The sequence below is a fragment of the Lampetra planeri genome, chromosome 44 (genome assembly GCF_965212315.1).
Source record: "Lampetra planeri chromosome 44, kcLamPlan1.2.h2, whole genome shotgun sequence".
NCBI lineage: Eukaryota > Metazoa > Chordata > Hyperoartia > Petromyzontiformes > Petromyzontidae > Lampetra > Lampetra planeri.
In genome coordinates, this window is record NC_136150.1 from 203,145 (window position 1) to 223,190 (window position 20,046).

General features: G+C 49.2%; 1 protein-coding gene across 2 annotated transcripts in view; it reads right to left on the minus strand.

Moving 5' to 3' along the window:
• Positions 1 to 8,005: 8,005 nt before the first annotated feature.
• CCDC146 (coiled-coil domain containing 146) overlaps positions 8,006 to 20,046 on the minus strand; it is a 38,265-nt gene continuing 26,224 nt past the window's right edge. For both annotated transcript variants that reach the window (XM_078614325.1, XM_078614326.1), the window contains exons 9-19: positions 19,522 to 19,708; positions 18,731 to 18,826; positions 17,736 to 17,906; positions 16,443 to 16,531; positions 15,316 to 15,480; positions 14,554 to 14,778; positions 13,631 to 13,859; positions 12,857 to 12,982; positions 12,235 to 12,372; positions 11,542 to 11,790; positions 8,006 to 10,254 (exon numbers count right to left, since the gene is read on the minus strand). In XM_078614325.1, coding sequence (XP_078470451.1) covers positions 10,048 to 10,254; positions 11,542 to 11,790; positions 12,235 to 12,372; positions 12,857 to 12,982; positions 13,631 to 13,859; positions 14,554 to 14,778; positions 15,316 to 15,480; positions 16,443 to 16,531; positions 17,736 to 17,906; positions 18,731 to 18,826; positions 19,522 to 19,708 — 1,882 coding nt within the window. In that variant the 3' untranslated portion in view covers positions 8,006 to 10,047. The remainder of the gene's footprint in view (positions 10,255 to 11,541; positions 11,791 to 12,234; positions 12,373 to 12,856; positions 12,983 to 13,630; positions 13,860 to 14,553; positions 14,779 to 15,315; positions 15,481 to 16,442; positions 16,532 to 17,735; positions 17,907 to 18,730; positions 18,827 to 19,521; positions 19,709 to 20,046) is intronic.

Sequence of the window (20,046 nt, forward strand, 5' to 3'; positions counted from 1 at the left end):
GAGACATTTACCAAGTGCAAATGGAGCATAATGCGTGTTGGTGTAGGAGCAGGCGAGTGTGACTTCTCGCAAAATGGCCCCGATCACAGAAACAGTAGTTACCCTGTTTGAGTGTCACCTGTCGCATGCGCTTGTTGGACGTTGCCGCTGTGTTGGAGGAGCATTGGGCCAGTACCTCTGAGTTGCTGGGTCACAATCAGTCCACGTCTCAGCCAGCTTAACTCAACACGGGTTTACAGCATCGCGTGTCCACGATTTCAGCCCATCCAGACAAACCCGCGTGATAAATTAGTCGTTTTCTCTCACGTACATTGAACAAGGCCACCAAGTCCACCTCCTGACTCGGCTGACGAGATAATATCCACTGAGGTCCGTCGTCTCATTCTCAAGAAGGAGTTGAGCTGATGTAACCCTTCTGAGGGTTCATAATAATTCCACACAGCATGGGTGCTACTCTCAAGAAGGCAGGAAATGGCAATAAAGTGACAGGAAGTGGCAATAACGTGAACATTATTAACCATAAATGTTTTACTTTTCCACTCGATTTTTTTTGTAAATCGTTCCAGCTTGCACTTTATCCTGAAATGGTTGTGCATTAAATATGGGAAATGTTTCATTAAAGATTTGGCAATTTAATTTTTTATTTGTGGTGAATTCCAAATCACTGATATTGAAGTAAGGGTCAATGAAGCTGATACAATATTACATACAACGCACAAGCAAACTCTTTGGTTCTTTCGGTAGTCACGTAGGTAGAAAAAATAATAGATCACGACGTTTCGATCGCAACACAAGCAATCGTCATCAGGTGACTGCCACGACAATGGTGTTGTGTAGCAGCAGCAGCACGCTGGACCTGCAGTCCACAAATAGGTCGCCGGGGAGGTTCTATCTCCCGGAGCGGCAGCTGAAACAATGGTGGCGAGTTTCTTAAACCGCCCCCCCACAGCGCCCGCCTCGAACCAACATAAATGACAGAGGGCATTATAAAATATAAAAGGTGGCCCAAAAGTCAGGACACATTGACTTCCTTTTGCACCGTACGTAGCCAACAATGCTAATCGGAGGTGCTGAGGTGCATCAATGTGAATGGAAGTCAGTGTGAACGTTTGTTAAAATAAATTAAATAACCCTAATGTGTCCTGAGCTTTGGGCCACCCTGTATCTATATAAAACATCCGCAGCCTCCCACTTTGGCAAGATTGCGGTCGTGAGCTACAAAAGCCAACTGCAGCGGCTGCTGCACATTATGCGATTCACGATGTGAGCAGCAGAGGGTAGTGCAGCTAAAACAATTGCTGTACTGCACTGCTATGATCCCACGTCTACGTTGCCCCTCCAACCATCCAACCAACCCGTACTGACCTGCGTAGTGAGCCACGATCCACCAATCACGCACACGGCTCCCACAGCGTGTGGGAGGGCCCTCATCCAGCAGTGGAGAGCCACAATTATCCTGCACGTATCCACAATACTCAGCGTGTTATGAGCCTGGTGCGTGCTTGGGACTGCCACCCAGGTGATGTAGCAAGGTTGCACTGAAAATTGGACAGTAGATCGCGGAGCGACAATGGATTCTGGAATCTCATCTGTGTGGGGCTTTCTTATCTGTTATCTGGTAGTTACTGCTCATTGGTTATTTCCATGGCATCACAGAGTTCGTGGCGACAGCTGAAGAGGAGGATGGCTGCTGCATCCATTCTCATGGCTCAGCACACACACAATCGAATCGTTTGAGTGTCACTGGTTACTGTCCCATTCGTGCAAAAGTATATGCAAATATTATGCAAATACCGTTACATTTCGGCCATCTGCACAAACAAGAGAGAAGGAATATCATTTGGGTATTTCGGTAAAGTCACGTAGATAGTTATTCTTTGGTTTTTTCCGGTAAAGGCACGTATAAAGATACGTGACTTTACCGAAAAAACCAAAGAATAATTCCTGCAGTCATGAAAGCTCCAAAATTAAAATCACGTAGATAGAACAATAAAAAAAAATGTAAATAATAATTTCTTATATTTTTTATTCACTTTCTATTCATTTTTATTATTTTATTTTTCTATCTACGTGACTTTACCGAAAGACCCAAAGAATATGAATTCCTGCAGTCACGAAAGCGTTAAGTCAAGATTTAAGAGAGAAGGAAGTTCTAAGCGATGCCACTAAAACCCTGAATCTATGATTTCTTGAATAACCAGGGATATGAATTACTTGTCACAAGAATGTAAATACAATATCTTTAAACTATTAAACTATTATTCTTAATTTTAGAACTTTCGTGACTGCAGGAATTATTATTTGTTTCTTTCGGTTAAGTCACGTCTAAAGATAAAACAATAAATTAAATTAAATAATAGAATACGACGTTTCGATTGCAACACAAGCAATCATCATCAGGTATAATGAAATAGCGACATAAAATCTAACCAGAAAACTATAGACAGACATATTAGCAGACAGATATCACCAAGATACATAGCGAGAGCAACACAGGTAACAGAGAGGGGTGATCGTCTCTGTGTGGTGGCCTTAAATAGACAGAGGGGGGGCGGAGGCAGAGAGAGGGAGGAGGGTTAGAGAAAAAATTAGCATATCAATGAGTGGTCAACAGACGTGGTGCTGCGAATGCGATGGCACGGCAAGCAAGCCTGAAAATCAGGAGAAGGACACACTAAAATTAAATAACCACTTCTATTAAATAACCACTTCTACGGGGAAGTTTTAAGCTTATCTTTTTCTCTCTCTCTGGCGACTTGTTTTCTCTGCCTGTGTCCTCTCTTTAGATTGTTCACACTTAAATTCTAACTTAGCAATCTTTGAAATACGTAATCAACCAGGCTATGCGTTAATTGTGTGTTGACCGACCCTCTGTGTTGTATTACATTACATTTCGATATTTTACTAGGTTATTTAATTTTAGTGTGTCCTTCTCCTGATTTTCAGGCTTGCTTGCCGTGCCATCGCATTCGCAGCACCACGTCTGTTGACCACTCATTGATATGCTAATTTTTTCTCTAACCCTCCTCCCTCTCTCTGCCTCCGCCCCCCCACCCTCTGTCTATTTAAGGCCACCACACAGAGACGATCACCCCTCTCTGTTACCTGTGTTGCTCTCGCTATGTATCTTGGTGATATCTGTCTGCTAATATGTCTGTCTATAGTTTTCTGGTTAGATTTTATGTCACTATTTCATTATACCTGATGATGATTGCTTGTGTTGCAATCGAAACGTCGTATTCTATTATTTAATTTAATTTATTGTTTTATCTTTAGACGTGACTTAACCGAAAGAAACAAATAATAAACTATTATTATTATTTTTAACCAGGGAAGGCCTATTGAGCTATATAGCCCTCCTTCAGAAGTGCCCTGGCCACAAATGATATCACGTGGAAATGTACCCCAGCCAAATACTATAAATGCATGTTTCTAAATGTGGAGGGAATAACTGGAGAAAAATCCACGCGACCACGGGGAGAAAGACATGCAAATATCCAGGCGTCGGGGTCTGGATCGAACCCACGACCTCCTGTATACCAGGGGAGGTAGTTAACATCTCATTGCCACCGTGGCGCCCACCTAGCGATGCTGCTACTGCTGCTCACAACAAAACCAGCTTCGTCAATAACGACACCGTGTGTGCCCTTAAAAAAAACAATTTCCACTAGGTGCCGTATCAGGCAATGGCCCTTCAATAGCAGTTCGTAGGGTCATTGCCGAAACGTCGCCCATGATGTTGTTTTATTGTTAACGCCGCGGTGTTGTGACTGACGAACGCGCTGAGCGCACGGACTGGTTGTAGTTTTTGACACCGCCACTAAAGTTGCCCGTGAAATATAATTTACAATTATTTCCATTGAACGAAGTCAGTAAAGGTCCCTGCGTGGTAATCACAGTGCGTGAGCTCTGCTACGCGCGGTTTGCAGTTCACTGCTCGTCGGTCAACGTAATATCATTTACTGCGTTGTCTCTTGAGTCAAAGTGACTCCCTGCTGCTCAGATCAGCATTGAGGCATTGGTGCTTATCTCCTGTTTACGGCCCTGAGCCAGTGGTGGGAATTGGACATTCCTTTGGCGGAGGCGAGTCTATCCATAGGACTACCACATTTGACTTTCCCACAGAGCGGTGTTCATTGTTATTAACCCCAGAAGGATGATGATGAATGGCTGTCAACTCAGTGATGCTTGTGTTGCAGGTCTGGTGAGTGCGTTGCTAAAGACTGCTTGGCTCATAGCCAATGTTCTTGTGTTGCGTGTTACTGGAGTGGACGCGGTTTTGCGTCAGTGTAAGACCCCAATTTCTTACCTATGAACATCCAGCAGTTCACCAGCATTGTTGTCAGCAAGCCGGACTTTGTTGATGATACACTGAATATCGAAGCCTGCACAGAGTGTGCTCCCACAAGGCTGTACGCCCAATGGGTTGTGTAAAACAAACTTTTGTTTTTACGTGGAGAGACAAATATGGGACGTTGCTATTTATTTTGGCAGATAATTCGGTTAGGTTGCCCGTTCAAATGTAACAAATCAAATAAACTCCACCTCAATTAAAATTAGCATGAAATCATGGGAATGCAGGAGTGGTTTTCCTACGAAGAGACTGAAAACTGGCACAGGAATGTGGATTCTCCACAACTGGCTCAGGGCACTTGGCCTATGCTGGCTAAGGCAAGGCAGACACTCGCGAATCCGCATGAGCGAGCTAGGGGTTGGGGGTCGTTAGGGATCGGTTTGAAGACGTCCCCCGCGTCGAGATTTTTGCCCAAAGTTCCGGGCTGCACCTCGCTTGGCTTGGGCGAACCGGGGCAGCTTTGAGATAAACGGGAGTCTGTGGTTCCCCAAATTGTAAACATCTCCGTGGCCTTCGTGGAGTTGGTGAAGAGGAACGGGGCCGTAAAAGGAGAGGCTCGTGCGCTCACCTGCTCCCCACTGCCAGAGCAGCACAGCTGACAGCGCCATCCCACAAAACGCAGCACGTTGCTTCTGTCGCGTGCAACGCGCGCCCCCACAGGGGGCCACCACGTGACCCCACCCGGGGCCACCACGTGACACCACCCGGGGCCCACGAGCTACTGCCTGGGCGGTAGCGAGCGTGGGGGCAGGCAGGGGGTGCCTTGCCTACCCCCCACACGAGTTGGGTCCCCCTAGACAACCCACAATGACCGTGATTTCTGTTTTTGACAACAGTGTTAAAGAACAAAAATATATTTTGCAAAGGTGGAGCGCCCCAACATCGTTAAATGTTCGAGACCGCGGTGTGATTAGGCAAGAGAAGCCGCGAGATACACATATATGAGGCGAGGTGCGACCGTGCAAGACAAATCAAACATTTGTGGCCCCCACCTGACCAATTGCCGCACCTCCTGTGCTGATGTCAGGACTACGCCACTGGATACAGGTTCAACAATAGGAAAGTGCTGCCAGCAATGCCCATTGTGTTTGCATCGTAGCACGAGCACCAAAAAGAGAAACACGCAGACGCCCTGTGTAGTCCTTGGGGCCAGTGCTGTTAGTGAGCGGTGTGGCCAACACCACGCTCGGTCGCCTTTGACTCACCAATGCTCATGTTTATACACTGCACGGGGTACTCAATTTAAGGCTGAGTCGACCTAGGGGAAGTCCCGGTCCAATTCAAATAATCACCACTGATGTTAGGACCAGCCGGGAATCAAAGTCGGTCGTCGAGGTCTCTAGCGTGCGTGCTAACCACTGTGCCACCACTCCACCGACTACACCACCACAGCCATCACCAGCACCCTCATCATCATCATCGGTTTCCGAGCAACTCCTGCCAGTGCTCTTTGTTGCTTCAGGCCTGACTCAGCAACCCGACACGACGTGGACTTGCGCTATCCACTACAGGGGTGAACTCGACGGTTCAAAGCAGGCTGCTGATGGGATGTGTAAAACAACAGATTTTTTTTATTTGTTTTGTTTGTGTGGAGGGAGAGACATGGGAATTATGAGGCGCAATTGTCTTCGTATTTATTTGGATTGCTGCTTGCGAGTCATTTACTCGAATCTGTCCACGGGGGGACCTTGCTGAAGTCCCCGGGCTGCTGCTCGCATTGCAGAGGCTGCATCCTCCACCCTCTGCGAGAACGCTCGGCCTGCGTGACCTACCTCGGCTGCTTGAGCAACGCGGCCTTTCAGTACTTGAGTTGCATGGACTGGCTGCAGGGTGCAGTACCCACCGAGGTTGTAAAACATTGCGACGTTCAGTCGATTGATATTTGTCGGTTGAAACGCCTTTCTCTATGTGTGGTGTTTAGACGTGGGAAAATGCCACCATTGCCTCCCCAAACTCAGTAGAATTCCCCATTCCGCAAAGTCCCGTTGTTTGCTAACATTTTGGTCAGCTCTTTGCACGAAGCAGAACTTGGAGCTGCCTGCAGTTCGTCAAAACACGCTGCCGATGCAGCTCGCTCAGTAAATAGATGGCTCCAAGCGGCAGTTGCGCTCACAGCGCACGCGGCGCACGCGGCACAAAGCAGAAGTGCACAGGGCAGAGTGGCGAGCGCTCGGGTTGGGAGCGATCGTGCAGCGCTTGACGCACTTCTCCATAATGTTGGCACCTGGCTTCAATTCGTGCCTATCCACCATCTGAGAACAATTGGTGCCTGCACCTGGCCTGAACTACCCGAGGAAAACTCTGCCCTAAAGCCGCTGTACCCGGTGCGGTGGGTGATGCGCTCAACTTCCACATCACCCGACCCCCCCGCACGCAATGCCAGCTACAATAGGTGCTCGCTGACAGCATTTGCCTGGCAGCCAAGAAGATTAAATAGGCCATCTGCGTAAACTTAAAACATCGGTTCTATTAGCCAATACAAGGATCCAAACGTGTGCTTTTGGGAGAGTCACTTCCTTGTTTTTATGCCAAAGTTCTTGTCATGAACCCTCCGCCACCTGACAAACATTGTCACGTTTACAGATGTGAACGATACGTGCCAACGTGCTGATCGACAGAGCTCCTACTCTTCACCGGTGGCTTGAGACTTTTCGTCGCTGAATTTAAAATACATTTACAAGGACGTTTTGCTCGAACCACTTTGAGCTTCATCAGATGGTGAGCTTGGAAATCGAGAAGCCACGACTGCTGACGTCTGGCCTTTAAGTATCCGCCGTGACAATGTGCATGTAAGTTGTGTCGAGTGGTGGCATTCTGGTTAGAGGGCTCACCTCCGTGTTATTCCATTTAACCCGGTGAGTGCGTTTTGCCATTCATTGCCTTTTCCACTATGGTAATGGCAAAGGGGTGACTACCTTTACTCTTAACGATTTAGTTGAAGAGCGATTTACAGACACGGGATACGAGACGTGACAGGCGATATTGCACACCACGCCCTGCTCCAGTAAATGCGATGGGATATCGATATCAGATTTTCTTTTTACAATATATGGATCACTTTGCGAATTTTTATTTGATCAATGCATGCTCCCTGCTATGGCATATGGATTAAAATTAAGGGCAGTAACCGAGAAACGGAACAAAAGCTGAACAAATATGCATGGAGAGTTGCTGCATGCCTGGAAGTACACAGATACACTGCAAGAGGAACATGGATGAGAGCTGGCGTTAGAGACATCGTGTGAACTGTTAATAAAAGTAAGTTGGCTTGGGCAGGGCACTTCACTGTAATGATGGCCGGTGGTAATGCAATGTTATGTAGTAATTTAAGAAACGCAAATTCATGCTAATAGCGTCTCTAATTGGCACTGCTGTCTGCTCACACTGTGTTGATTAAATTAAATGCAATGGCGACCTGCTTCAGCTCATGGCCAGAAATAATGATGGCCCAATGGGTAATATCGATGTCGTGTGCTTCCTCCTCCCATGCTCCACATCCATCTCATGATCTACCTCGCCATGGAATCTCACCCGCTGTGAATGTTGGATTCGATCCGTGATGTCTGATGTCCTCACAATGACTCTTAAGTTGACGTTGCAGCTGGATAAAATACATCAATCGGCGACCGTTAAAAAAAACAAAGCGGTTGGTTTGCTTCTGCATTTGTGTCTTTATTTAAATGCTGCGTAGGCACCAACTATAAACAATGGCGAGCCCTATCGCTGTCAACATGCATGCCCATTGCAGGAAGTGTTGCTGTGGCTGGGCTCTCTCTCTCACTCCGATGTGTGCATGTGTGATTGCATATCTGTTCACTGCTGCGATACAGCAGAAGCCACTTGGTAGGGAAGTACTCAACTGAACCGAACCAATTCTGCACATATGTTAAAGGCATTGTTACGATTGTTATACGTTTACAAGGTTATTATTTGCAGAAAAGGTTGGTTAATCAATACAATTTAAGACATAAGCTCCCCTGGGTTGTGGCTTATATCCATCTTCGACTGGGAGGGCAGCATAAGCCACACTTATTCCACTGATGGGTACAATTTATCCACGTGAAACAATGATGTTGCCACCATGCACATTTTAAATAGGAAAACTTCACACAATTCAAGAATAATATGTTTAAAGCCACGTAAATAGAAAAATTATAATAAAAAAAAAATATCACGACGTATCGATCGCAAAACAAGCAATCGTCATCAGGTAAAAAAATACAGTGGGAGAGCTGCTGTTGCGATCGAAACATCCTGATATTTACATATTTATTTTATTATTTCTATCTACGTGACTTTAGCGAAAGACCCAAAGAATATGAATTCCTGCAGTCACGAAAGCTTTAAGTCAAGACATAAGGGTTACTTAGTGACAACACCGTTTCAACATATTGCTACACTGCGCCAACACATACTATGTGAATGTTCACACTACAGCCACACGTTGCCATTGGGATAACACAAATAACGAAAACAAATTGCTTCCATAATAACCAAAAAAACATGTGGTTCATATTCCATCATTCAGTCTGAATTTGGCAAATCATACAATTACAAAACATCTAAAAAACAGCAGTCACAATTAATAATTTTTATAATATAATGATTTATCATAATATGATTTGGCAAATCGAATACAAATGAGTAGTCGGCTTCAATGGCGCTTTGTTGTTTGGTTTTTTGAGTGGAATGCCACTGTAACATTAATCAATTTAACTTGCAACGTGCCGCCACACATTACTCACTCGCTCTCAATGAGAGAACAACTCAGAGGCACGGGGAGGAACCACAGACAACTGGGAAGGCAGCAGCCAGGTGATGAGCCGGCACCAACAATTTCTCAAGTTCTGCAGTCTCCTATATATGTTAAGATGTTTTCAGACAATGTATTAATGTCAATACACAGTTCATGGGTCAAACCCAGAGAGTTGGCAACCAGATTGTGTTTATACGTATGGGAGGAAACCCACATGTGCAACACTGCAGGGTGGCAGAGTTTATCTAATGTACGTCTCAGCCTTCCCATGTGCTTAAAGACGCAACTCAAACATATGTAGAAACTGTTGAGTACTCAAAGATGCACGATTGGCATTGCATTGAGAGACAGGAAGAGGAACATAGGACCCGGCTTTCGTAGCCATGGCAATGAGTCCACGCTTGGTTTTGGGTTAGGCCACGTGGTAGTTTTATGACAAAATTCTTGTCATTAACCCTCCACCACCCGACAAGACTGTCACGTCATGAACAGTCTTAAACTATTTGTGCAAGGAGACATAATTACTTCAATATGCATCCAGACCTGGCTCGAGAGTGGGGAAAGGGGGAGGTGTGGATGTGGCCTCTGGGCGCTCCACTACCTTGACAGGTGCGAGCTGGCACGACGAGGCGACCAAGTCAATCCCTCCACTAAAACTTATGTGAGAGACTCTTTCTGCCGTCGATTACTCGACGGCCGTCACTGCTAGCGCGACGCGGCCGATGATGACCATGACGCCATCAAACTCTGCTCATGACCTCCCGTCCCCCGTCACACGTGGGAACACATTAGGGACGTTGCATTTCGACTACCGTCGTGTTATCCGATTTGTTGAGCAATGTGGAGCGATCAATTCCTTAAATAGTCGAAGAGAGGCCAGCTCTATCACAGTTGCCTCCCGTGGGTGTGCACGACCCCGCGGTTGGCAGGCCCTGCTCTAAATCTCGATGGGCTTGATGCTGGGCTTGCGGATGTGCCTCATTGAGGCCCCTGCCTCGCTGGGCTTGAACGGGGCCAGGGCTCCGTAGGGTCGTGGCACGGGGAGTCCCAAATCGTCGTCGGGGATGTAGCAATTGGGTCGCGGCTCGGCGGTAGAGGCCGCGCCATCGCCGGCCATCGTCCGGTCTGCCGCGGCCGCCTCTTCCTGCGTGCGCGGAGGAGGAGATGGTGAAAACTGCGTCGTCGCTATGGCTCAGGGTTCGCAGCAGAGAGAAAGATCCCCCGTATCACCTCAACAAATTTTGGGGCAAGTGCCATTTGCGATTAGCGCCTATGAAGGCCAGCACGGCAGTCGAGGGGGCGGGTGGCCAGCGCCCATGCACCACGCCTGGCCAGCCTTTGTCTCTATGGTGGCGTTGCTTACACGCCACACCGGGTACTCATTTGAGGCCGACTCGGCTAGGGGAGGCCCCGGAACTGGTTCAGATAATGATCAGCAATTTTGGCCGCGAGCGGGAATCAAACTCGAGTCGCCGGGTTTGAAGCACAGCGCGCGAACCACTTCATCATCTTTGTTGCTGGCCCCATTTATGATTGACATTGTCAACATCTTTTATGTTTATAGACTAAGACCACCTTCAAATCTGTGACCACCATCACCACAATAGTCACCATTACAATCATCAACATTATCAACTTACATGCTCACACATATTCTTTTATATAACTCCCGCAAATGAGATATGACTCCAGGAGCCATAACACAGAATGTTATACAGCTATGGATATGAGCTACAGTTTGCAGTCATTTCATGAGACATCACATTGTGAGTCTCAAGACTTTGTCTTTGCAGAAGGGATCTGCACGCATTAAGATGTTTGGCCAAGTCAACAAGAGTGTCTTTTGCACGTGTTAGGACACTAGAGCACCCAGAGAAAACCCACACATGAGGAGATAATACTCAAAGGTCTTCACATGCACGCTGTTGTCACCTTGCAGTCTCATAAACCCACGTGATCCAAAACTAGCGATCCTAAAATGCACTTCTCTCTGCTGCTTCCCTCGACCTGCTCCACTGTGGAACTCCCTCCCATCATCTCTTCTCCTCAAGCTCTGACAATAATAACATCGCTCAATTCAAGAAACACATTCCACTCTCATCCATTAACACTGCGATGTGGCCGTTTGTCGCTGGTCACTTGACGGTTTGGGCCTTTGTGCCTGACGCTTAGCAACTCATGTCCATACAAAGGGAACATAACTCAAGAGACTTCTGATTGCGAGATGGAAATCCTCACATAGGAAGGTCACATTTTGGCGTAGATATCAATTACATGTAAGTATGTTGAATTTCTTTTGCATTGTACGTAGCCAACCGTGCTCATCGGAGGTGCGGGGAAGGACAACAAACTAAACAACGGTGAACTCTGGGCGGCTGCGTGAACCCGCGCGTCCTCCTGTCCCCGCGGCCCGCGCCGCCGCCGCCCTCACCTTCTGCCGCGCCAGCCGCTCGCACCGGCGCCGGTGCTCGTCGCGGAGCGCGCTGCGCCACTCGCGCTCGGCGCCGTCGCAGGGTGCCAGCCCCTGGGCGAGTCGCGCGTGGCACGACTCCACCAGCGCCGCCCGCTCCCGCACCTCCTGCTGCAGGCGCAGCGCCGCCGCCTGCCGCATGGCCAGCTCCGACACGAGCGCCATGAGGCGGCGCGTGCGGGTGCGCAGGCGGCCCCGCGCCCCGTTCATCTGTGGGCACGCACCTCCCATTAGCGGCGTTGGCTGCGTACCGCGGGGAAGGAGTTCGACATGTACGTACGGGCCGCGGGCGAGGGCATTTGGGGGCGGGTGGATCGCCGTGCCGTAAAAAAGGTACAGGCGCAGCCCTGCATTGTCCTGCAGGGCGGGGAAGAGGTGGGAGATATCACACTTTACCCCACCGTACGTGGCCTGTCGCCAATTAGCGGTGTACCCATTTATACTGAATAGACATTGGGAGAAATTAAAACCCTTGTCCCATTGTTTCAACTGCCGGCAATCTCTGAATTGCACGCCCGGCTGCGAAGTACAGTTGCCTTTTGAGAATTGAATCGTGAGTCCTACGGTGCATGGGAAGGGGAATCGTGTGAGTAGAGAGGGGACCGGTAGGTGGGATAAGTCCACAGGCAGAGGGAACAAGAGGAGTACTCGAACCTTCCCAGCGAGCGACAGAGTGTCGTTGTGCCCCTCGCGCGCCTGTGCATCTGCACGCTCCGCCAGCCGAGACACCTGCTCCAGCACCAGCTGTTTCTCCAGCAGCTGCTCCTCCTTGTGCGCCAGCTGCTCCTCCAGCTTCACCCAACACCGCAAACGTGAACACGCAAAGCGAGCAAGCGAGAAGACAATGCCGACTTAGCCTCGCACATCATGGGGGCAGGTGCTCGTCAATGCTCTTCATATTTCTTAGTGTATCCAGCCTTCAGATTGTGAGTCGAACACTCTATCCAGATCGCCACCCAGCCAGATATTAGAATACAAAAAGGGTTTGACGATGCATATCAGTCAATATAATCTAACGGTGCATGCATTGAATTATGGTTTTGAGAGCTGATGATGGTGCACATTCCGCATTATAACGGTGTGCATTTCCTATGAAAACGGTGCCCGTTCTGCACTATAACGGTGCACGTTGTGCGTGGAAGAACCACGTCATATCGAAAACGCGTTGTGTGAACACTCGTTAAGTGAGGACTTACTGTATATCTTACAGCGAAAGCTTAATAATAAACTACTGTACAAGTGGCGACAGCATTGCTAGTAACACAAGGGCCCCCACCTCCTCAGTTTTCCTGGCGAGCTCACTGGGGGAGAGGTCCTTTCCTTCGAGGAATCGGACCCTGCGGCCCTCGGGGTCCTCGAGCTGCCCCTCCAGCTCACGGATGTGGTCCTGGTACTGCAACAGCTGTGCAGGGCAGCAGCAACATCCACACGCAGCCGCCGCGTGATAACTCGCAACAGCAGCAGCAACGGGACTTGGAGAAATATATTGCAGCCAAACAATCTGGATACAGACTATGGCTGATGACGTCACAAACTAATGATGATGATGATGACGAGCAACTTGGGTCTGCCCCAGTCTCTCAGATTCACTTGCCTGGGCAGGTGCAGGGGATCGGGCAAGGAAACCAGGTGAGGCAGGCCTTTGGCTGTCATTCAGTCGTTGGTCTAGAGTGCAGGGGTGGGGAACCTTTTTTCTGCCAAGGGCCATTTGGATATTTATAACATCATTCGTGGGCCATACAAAATTAAATTTATGTTGCTATGAAAAAAGCGCCTAGATTTATTGAATTTCGAGTCGTGCGGTTGCCTTGGCACGGCCAGACTAAATGATTTTGCAGGCCTTATACGACCCGCGGGCCGGATGTTCCCCACCCCTGGTCTAGACCATCAGCCATCATCCCTTCTAGCAACGCAGGACACCTTTTTTGCAAAGCAATTTTAAATTGCAATTATTTTAATCATGCATGGCTGATGATGACGATAAGTATTAGTGCCCAGAGCCACCCAATTGGGCCTGCCTCTTCCTGCACAACCGCCAGAGCACGGGCACCTGCAGGTGCAGGCCGATGAGCTGCTCGTCCAGCGTGCGCCGGCTCGGGCCGTCGCGGCGTGCCAGGCCCAGCTGCCGCGTCTCCTCGAGGCGCGCCATGGCCAAGAAGCGCGCCTCCTCCTCCAGGGCCTGCAGCGCCACGTGGCCCTCGCGTGCCGCCGTGTCGCCCACGTGCAGGCGCTCGTACAGCGCGCACACCTCGCCCTCGCGCTCCAGCAGCTGGGACGCCCTGCCACCGCCCCCCCCCCGCGCAGGCCCCAGCATGCGGTCAGCTTCATCCGCACTCAATAGACAACCTCGAATAACGTCATCGTTGGTATCGTTGTGGAGAATATAAGTAACGAAGTAATTCTTTTTTCTTTTGCTACATTCTCCACAACGACGCTAACAGTTATGTTACGTATCATATTATTTTGCGTTGACCTAGCACCTACATCTAAGTGGCACTGACCTGACTGAGCTCTCGACTCGTAATAGTAAAGCTTGCGAGTTCAATCCTTGCTCAAGGGTCACCTCAGTCCTTCATGAGCCGAGTCAGGTTATATGAGCTTGGCATGGGCACTAGCTGTCCAGATTACCTTGGACCAGGCTTACCAGACTGGTGTGTTGCTATGGGCGTCTTGGCACGATGATTTATCACCGTCATAGTTTGTGTGCCACCTCTCCTGCGCATGACAGCGGAGCTGCCCAACCGTCCGCATAGTTGAGGATCGTTTTTCACGACGGAGAAAAGGTGGGGTGAAAAGGTGGGGTGAAAAGGTGGGGTGAAAAGGTCGATTGAAGCAGATTAAGTGGTGATCAAGTGGTGGGGTGGCTTGGATATCGACCTTCAGTAGCGAATGCCAGGAAGATGAGGAAAAGCTAGGTGAGAGGGATGAAGGAAAGGGATCATTCTAAAACCGTGCGCGGGTGGTGGATTGTACCGGGCTCTGCGCTGACGCACGGCCTCTTCGTGGCGCGAGCGTAGCTCCCGGGTGCCGCTTTGCGCTCGCTCGACGTGGGCGAGCAGCCTCGCCAGCGTTTCCTGGCCGTGCTGGCGCCGCTCCTCCAGCTCTCGCCCTTCACGCCCGCACCGCGTTGTGTCCGCACGGGCGCTATCGCGGGACAGCGCCACCGTCTGGTGCTTCTTCCTTCGCTTCTGGACCATCCTGGGGCAGGTGGAGACCGAGGACATAACAACAACAATAATAATCATGTTTGTCGCTGTTATCTGCTGTTATTCATGCAAATTGCATTTCAAAACGATGTGCGTTCGTCGCTTGTTGTAGAGGTTCGCAGTTCGAATCCAGCAGGCCGCCCTGGTTATTAGTGCAGGAGTGTCAACCGTAAAAATACGCGCTGTCTGCTTCATGAGTGGACGTTAAAGATCCCCTGATGTCGTCAGAAATGAGCAGGCAATTGTGCGCTGGCATCATGGTCCAAATCTGCCAAATTATAAAAATCACACCGCAGACACTCAGTTGGAATTGCACATAACAGCAATCATCGCCCCGTACTTGCATATTAATGAATCACCTTGTGCAGTAGAGGGACAGCTGCCCCTGGGGGTGTCCTTTCAAATGTGTCAAGATGAGATGTTGTGAGAGTCACTTACCGCACACAAAGGGCTCTCTCTCTAAGAGGCCCCAGAATAAAGTACGCTCTATCAAAAGCAACTTGCTAGCTGTGGCTGGGGAGGGGCTCACAGGGCCTTGCTGCTGGATGAGGAGACCAGGATCTCCAGCTCGTTCTCCAGGATCTTGAGCTTCTCTCGAGTCTCGGCGCTCTGCTGCGCCGCCGCCAGGATCATGTTGGCGCACCTGTTGCGCTCCAGCTTGATGACGTTGTAGAGCTGGGAAAACTCCTTGAGCCTGCAGCCAGTCACGCCACCCGCGGTGAGCTCCGCAGGCAGGGGCCTCAAATCCCAACAAACACACAATACGGTACCCTGGCTCATATAGAGAATCAGAATCTTTATTTATTCTGGAGGAATGCAATGAACTATGTAACTCTTTTTTACAGATGTCCACATAGACGATGATTATCTTTGTAGACCACATAGGCTGTTCAAGTTTATTATGTTTACCCAGGTGTGAACTCAAAAGATCAGCTTAGCCTCATACCGACTATAATCACCCGGAAATATCTGTCCTTAACACAGCGCCACGTGGCCCTCACCAAGACAATACACAGTCCTTCAATAAAATTGCACATTAAAATTGAACTATCGATACATAGGCAAGGATTATATTTACAAAGGAACCTTATGGCAGGACCCCGGGGTCCCGAATACACAGAAGTCAAAATCGTAATTAATTAATGTATTTTTGGCCACTCCATCCCACCGCACACATAAACGCCGCGACCCACCAGAAATCAATCCTCTCGTTCTTCACGAAGCACCCGTCGTTGCCAAAATTGCCGAAGTCGTAAACAAAACTTTTAAACTTTGATTAGCGCATCGTGTAGAGCTCGTCGAGAGGAATAGATTGCCACATCGTTCGCCTTCAACAGAGATAAAATGACGTCGCAACGCAGTTCATGCGAGAGCCGGGGGCTTATGGGACTCCGGGGTCTCGCCATAAGGTTCAAATCATATTTGCAAATGTGGTTGTATCCAGCACTAATCTTTTTCTCCAGGATACTTTTCTAAGGAAGATTTATGGTGTTAAGGGAGGAAACGAGGCTGTTCCAAACCGTTAGTGCTGCAACGGCAAAGGCTTTGGTCACCTATTCCAATTCTTGTTCTAGGGATGGTTAAAGCCATCTGGCCTGAGAGGTTAATTTGCCGTTAAACATCGCCATGCCGTGCAGCTGCGCTTCGCGTCGCTACCTCAACACGATCTCCTGGTGCCTCTTCCTGTGGTCCACGATGGAGAGGTCCTTGGCTTTGACCTCCTGCAGTATCCGTTCGTATCGAATCTACACAAAGCACATCGCAAGAGTGGTGAGACTCGGACAGGCTAGCCTCAGTCAACAATGACGAGAACATCTTCATTCATAGTCTATCCACTGCCGCATGCTGGCCTTCACAGGTCAACGCCACCCATCCATCTCACTCGAGTACACACCCTCTCCGTGGACGTTATCCTCTTCGTACATTCGCTCCCTTGGCTGTCATTCTCTCTTTCGTCTTGCCTACAGCCCACTTAACGTTTTTAAATGGTCAATGCAAATGTTCCCTGGCCTATGCACTCGACCGTCTGTCTCTTTGTATACATATGCGATGCGCTTCTATAAGTTTTTTCCACTTTGTAACTTTTGTTCCATTTGGATAAATGCAGGTATATAAGTGAGGCGATCATCTTATGATTATATCTCTTCCAAGGATGACCATCAGTGACAAGTGTTGAGGGCTCAGCGAGCCCAATGTCTCAGAGTAGCCGCTAAAGGTGGAAATTCACCTAAAATGACATTAGCCACGGAGATGGCGTGATTACATTAGAGCGTATGCAGCTGCTAGCTACAGTGCTAGACTTCATGACTTAGTGATGGCATCATCTTAGGGAAGCCTTCATCCAGCAGTGGATTGACATAATGATGATTATGAAAATCATCATGTTCACACACTCTATATTCATATTTTAGTCTTGTGATCATTTTTATTATGCCAAGACAAAAATATGAATATGGAGTGTGCAATGTGTTCAAGAGGATTCCTCGACTGCAAGAGTTGTGAGTAATAAAATACTACGCGCCACCTGCTTTCATCACAGTGGACGTGAAAGATCCTGTAGGCCATTGTGCGCCGACGTCACGGTAATTTTTTTACAAATTACTAAAATTACACCACAAAAATCTCCATAGAAACAGCAGCAGTAGTCATCGCCCCCTACTGGCCCACTAATGCCCCCTACTGGCAGGCCAGGTGCTGCGTTATCCTGTGCCACACAGGGATACCTGGCAATGGGGGTGCCCTACGAAGGTTCGGGATGAAATGCGATGTAGATGAGTTTCTGAGGGATTTAAACAAGTGCCATATGAATGCAAAATATCATTAGAATTATTATAAATGAGGACACTGGCCATGTCGACTGACGCTCGTAAAGCCACGGTCGAGGCATCGCCGCTTGGCGCAACAGGCGCACACGTACACACGCACACACGCAGGCACACACGCACACACCTTGGCCTTGGCGCTGTCGCGGGACTTCTGCTCGCGCTCCTCGGCCTTCACCTGCGCCAGGTGGAGCAGGCTCCTGAGCTGCTCCCTCAGCTCCGTGTGGAGCCCACCGAGCCGAGCCTCCTCCGCCAGCTGAGCCTCCACGGCACGTGCCTCCGCTTCGCTCAGTGACTCCTGCGGGCGGCGCGGTGGCGCACGATGGTGCACGGTGACGCACGGTGACGCAAGGTGGCTCTGAATTCTATTTGGTCCTCTTTGCTCTAATTGCTATTTTGTTGTTTTTGCTCAAGAGTTTAATTGGCTTAATTGTTGTACTTTATGTTATTGCTTTTATCAATTTAGTGACCACAGCCACCATTGCAAACGAGACTATCCTGGTCTCTTGAGCTCTCATCTGGTTAATCAAAATAAACTTGAAACTTTCTTTATTTAAGCCCTTGTATTCACTCGGTACTTGGGCAGTCCTTTGCCATCCTACTGCTGGATGAAGGCCTCTCCGAGCTGTGAGCGCCATGATTACTCTGCGTACTTCGCCTCACTGGTCAGCGCAGGCTCACGGCAGGCAGCCGTCTCGTCCTGCACGTCGACCACAGATTGTGCTGCACTGCCACCTGCTGCCCACAGCGCAGCTCGAAGTTTAACACTCGTGCATCATTTGCATCACATTTACGTAACAAGTATCACCGATTCCCACAAGCGTGACTATACATCGAGCGTGAGCATAAAAATCGATCTTAAATGATGACTAATGCATCATTACGCATGTGAGAATAGGTTTCCCTCTATTTTGGTACTGGCAAAGGAGGTTCCATAATGTAGCCATATCATTGCATGCTTAACATGACACCTTGACGTCATTCATCCACAAGGGGGCAGCACCATTCATAAATGGAGTCACGCAATTGTAAATGCAGGTGCACATTTATCTCAACATGTTGTCTGGATGTATGTATCGAGTGTTTCTACTGCTTGTGTACACGCAACACTATCGCACGTACCTCCTTTAACAATTGCCTTTTCTTTGCTTCAATGTCATCGCGCAATTCCTTGATTCTGTGTGCGTTGGAACCGTCATCTTGGGGCATGGAGTCGACCTGTGGGTTAATACAACGTCGCTCGAGTTCTTGTCCAGGCTTTGGTGCTCATCGCCTGTTTACATTTGTTTCATTTCAGTTTCATGTATTTGGTAAAGCCCTGTGAGCCATTCGGCTCTTGAATTGGGTGCAACCGCAACAAACAAAAGTTCCACATTATTTTGATGGGGGAAAGTCCACCTATAGGACTTACAAAAAGAGTAGTAGAGTACTCACTTTATCGACCATGATGGAATGACAGGCCAAGACAACACCCCCAACCCTGGAGAGGAGTAGAGTGAAACGAGAGGGGAGGAGTAGGGGACAGTGTGGAGGGGAGGCGAGTGGGATGAAAAGTGAGAGGTCGGGGCTAATCCATGCAGGATCTTCAAGGCAGTGAGTGCAAGATTGAAATTAATGTGGGATTGGATTGGGAGTCAGTGGAGCGATCCGAGTATTGTGCCGATGTGTGACGTGATGTAGTGGGAGGCAATGGGCTGGAGAAGGCGACTGAAGAACGTCTCTTTGGGAAAAAACCAAGAGGAAGGAGAATAACGGCAACACCAGACGGTGTTCAACAAGGACGGACGTGCGGACAAAGACAGCAGCATGGAGTGGGAGAATCGTGTTTTGGAGTCGTCTCTGGAGAGAACACTCGATGATCACGATGTGCGATTCATGCCCAATGCACAGCGCCCCCCATGGGTGGCGCACACCTGCGCGTGCGTCTTGGCATGCGCGCTCTGCACGAGCGCCAGCGCGTCACGCGCCGCCTTCAACTGCTTGTCGGCCTTGGCGAGGGCGCGCAGCTCGCGCTCCTTCTCGCGCTCGCGCTGCAGCAGGAGCTCGTGCTGGGCCCTCTTCTCGACGCCGGCGTGGCGCAGACGCAGGTCGCACGTGGCCCTGCACGCGACACACAAAGACAAAGATCCCCGGTATAGCCTTAACAGACTGTTGGGGCAAGTGCTGTTAGTGGGCGCCTAAGCACACACAGCAACACACACAAAGGCGAGCACAGCACGCAACACACAAAACACCGCACACGTCAAGGCCGGCAGCATAAGCACGCACGTGACAGCGAGCTCGGAGGCAGCCGCGAGGACTCATTGTAGGCAGTAGGGGGCAATGCCATAGCAGACATTTAGTACGTTCATGAGAGACCTATTAGAATTCTCGCTTGCATTTTCCTTTAACAATCTTTATATCAGAGCAGATCCAGCAACAGTTTTTTTTCCGTACGT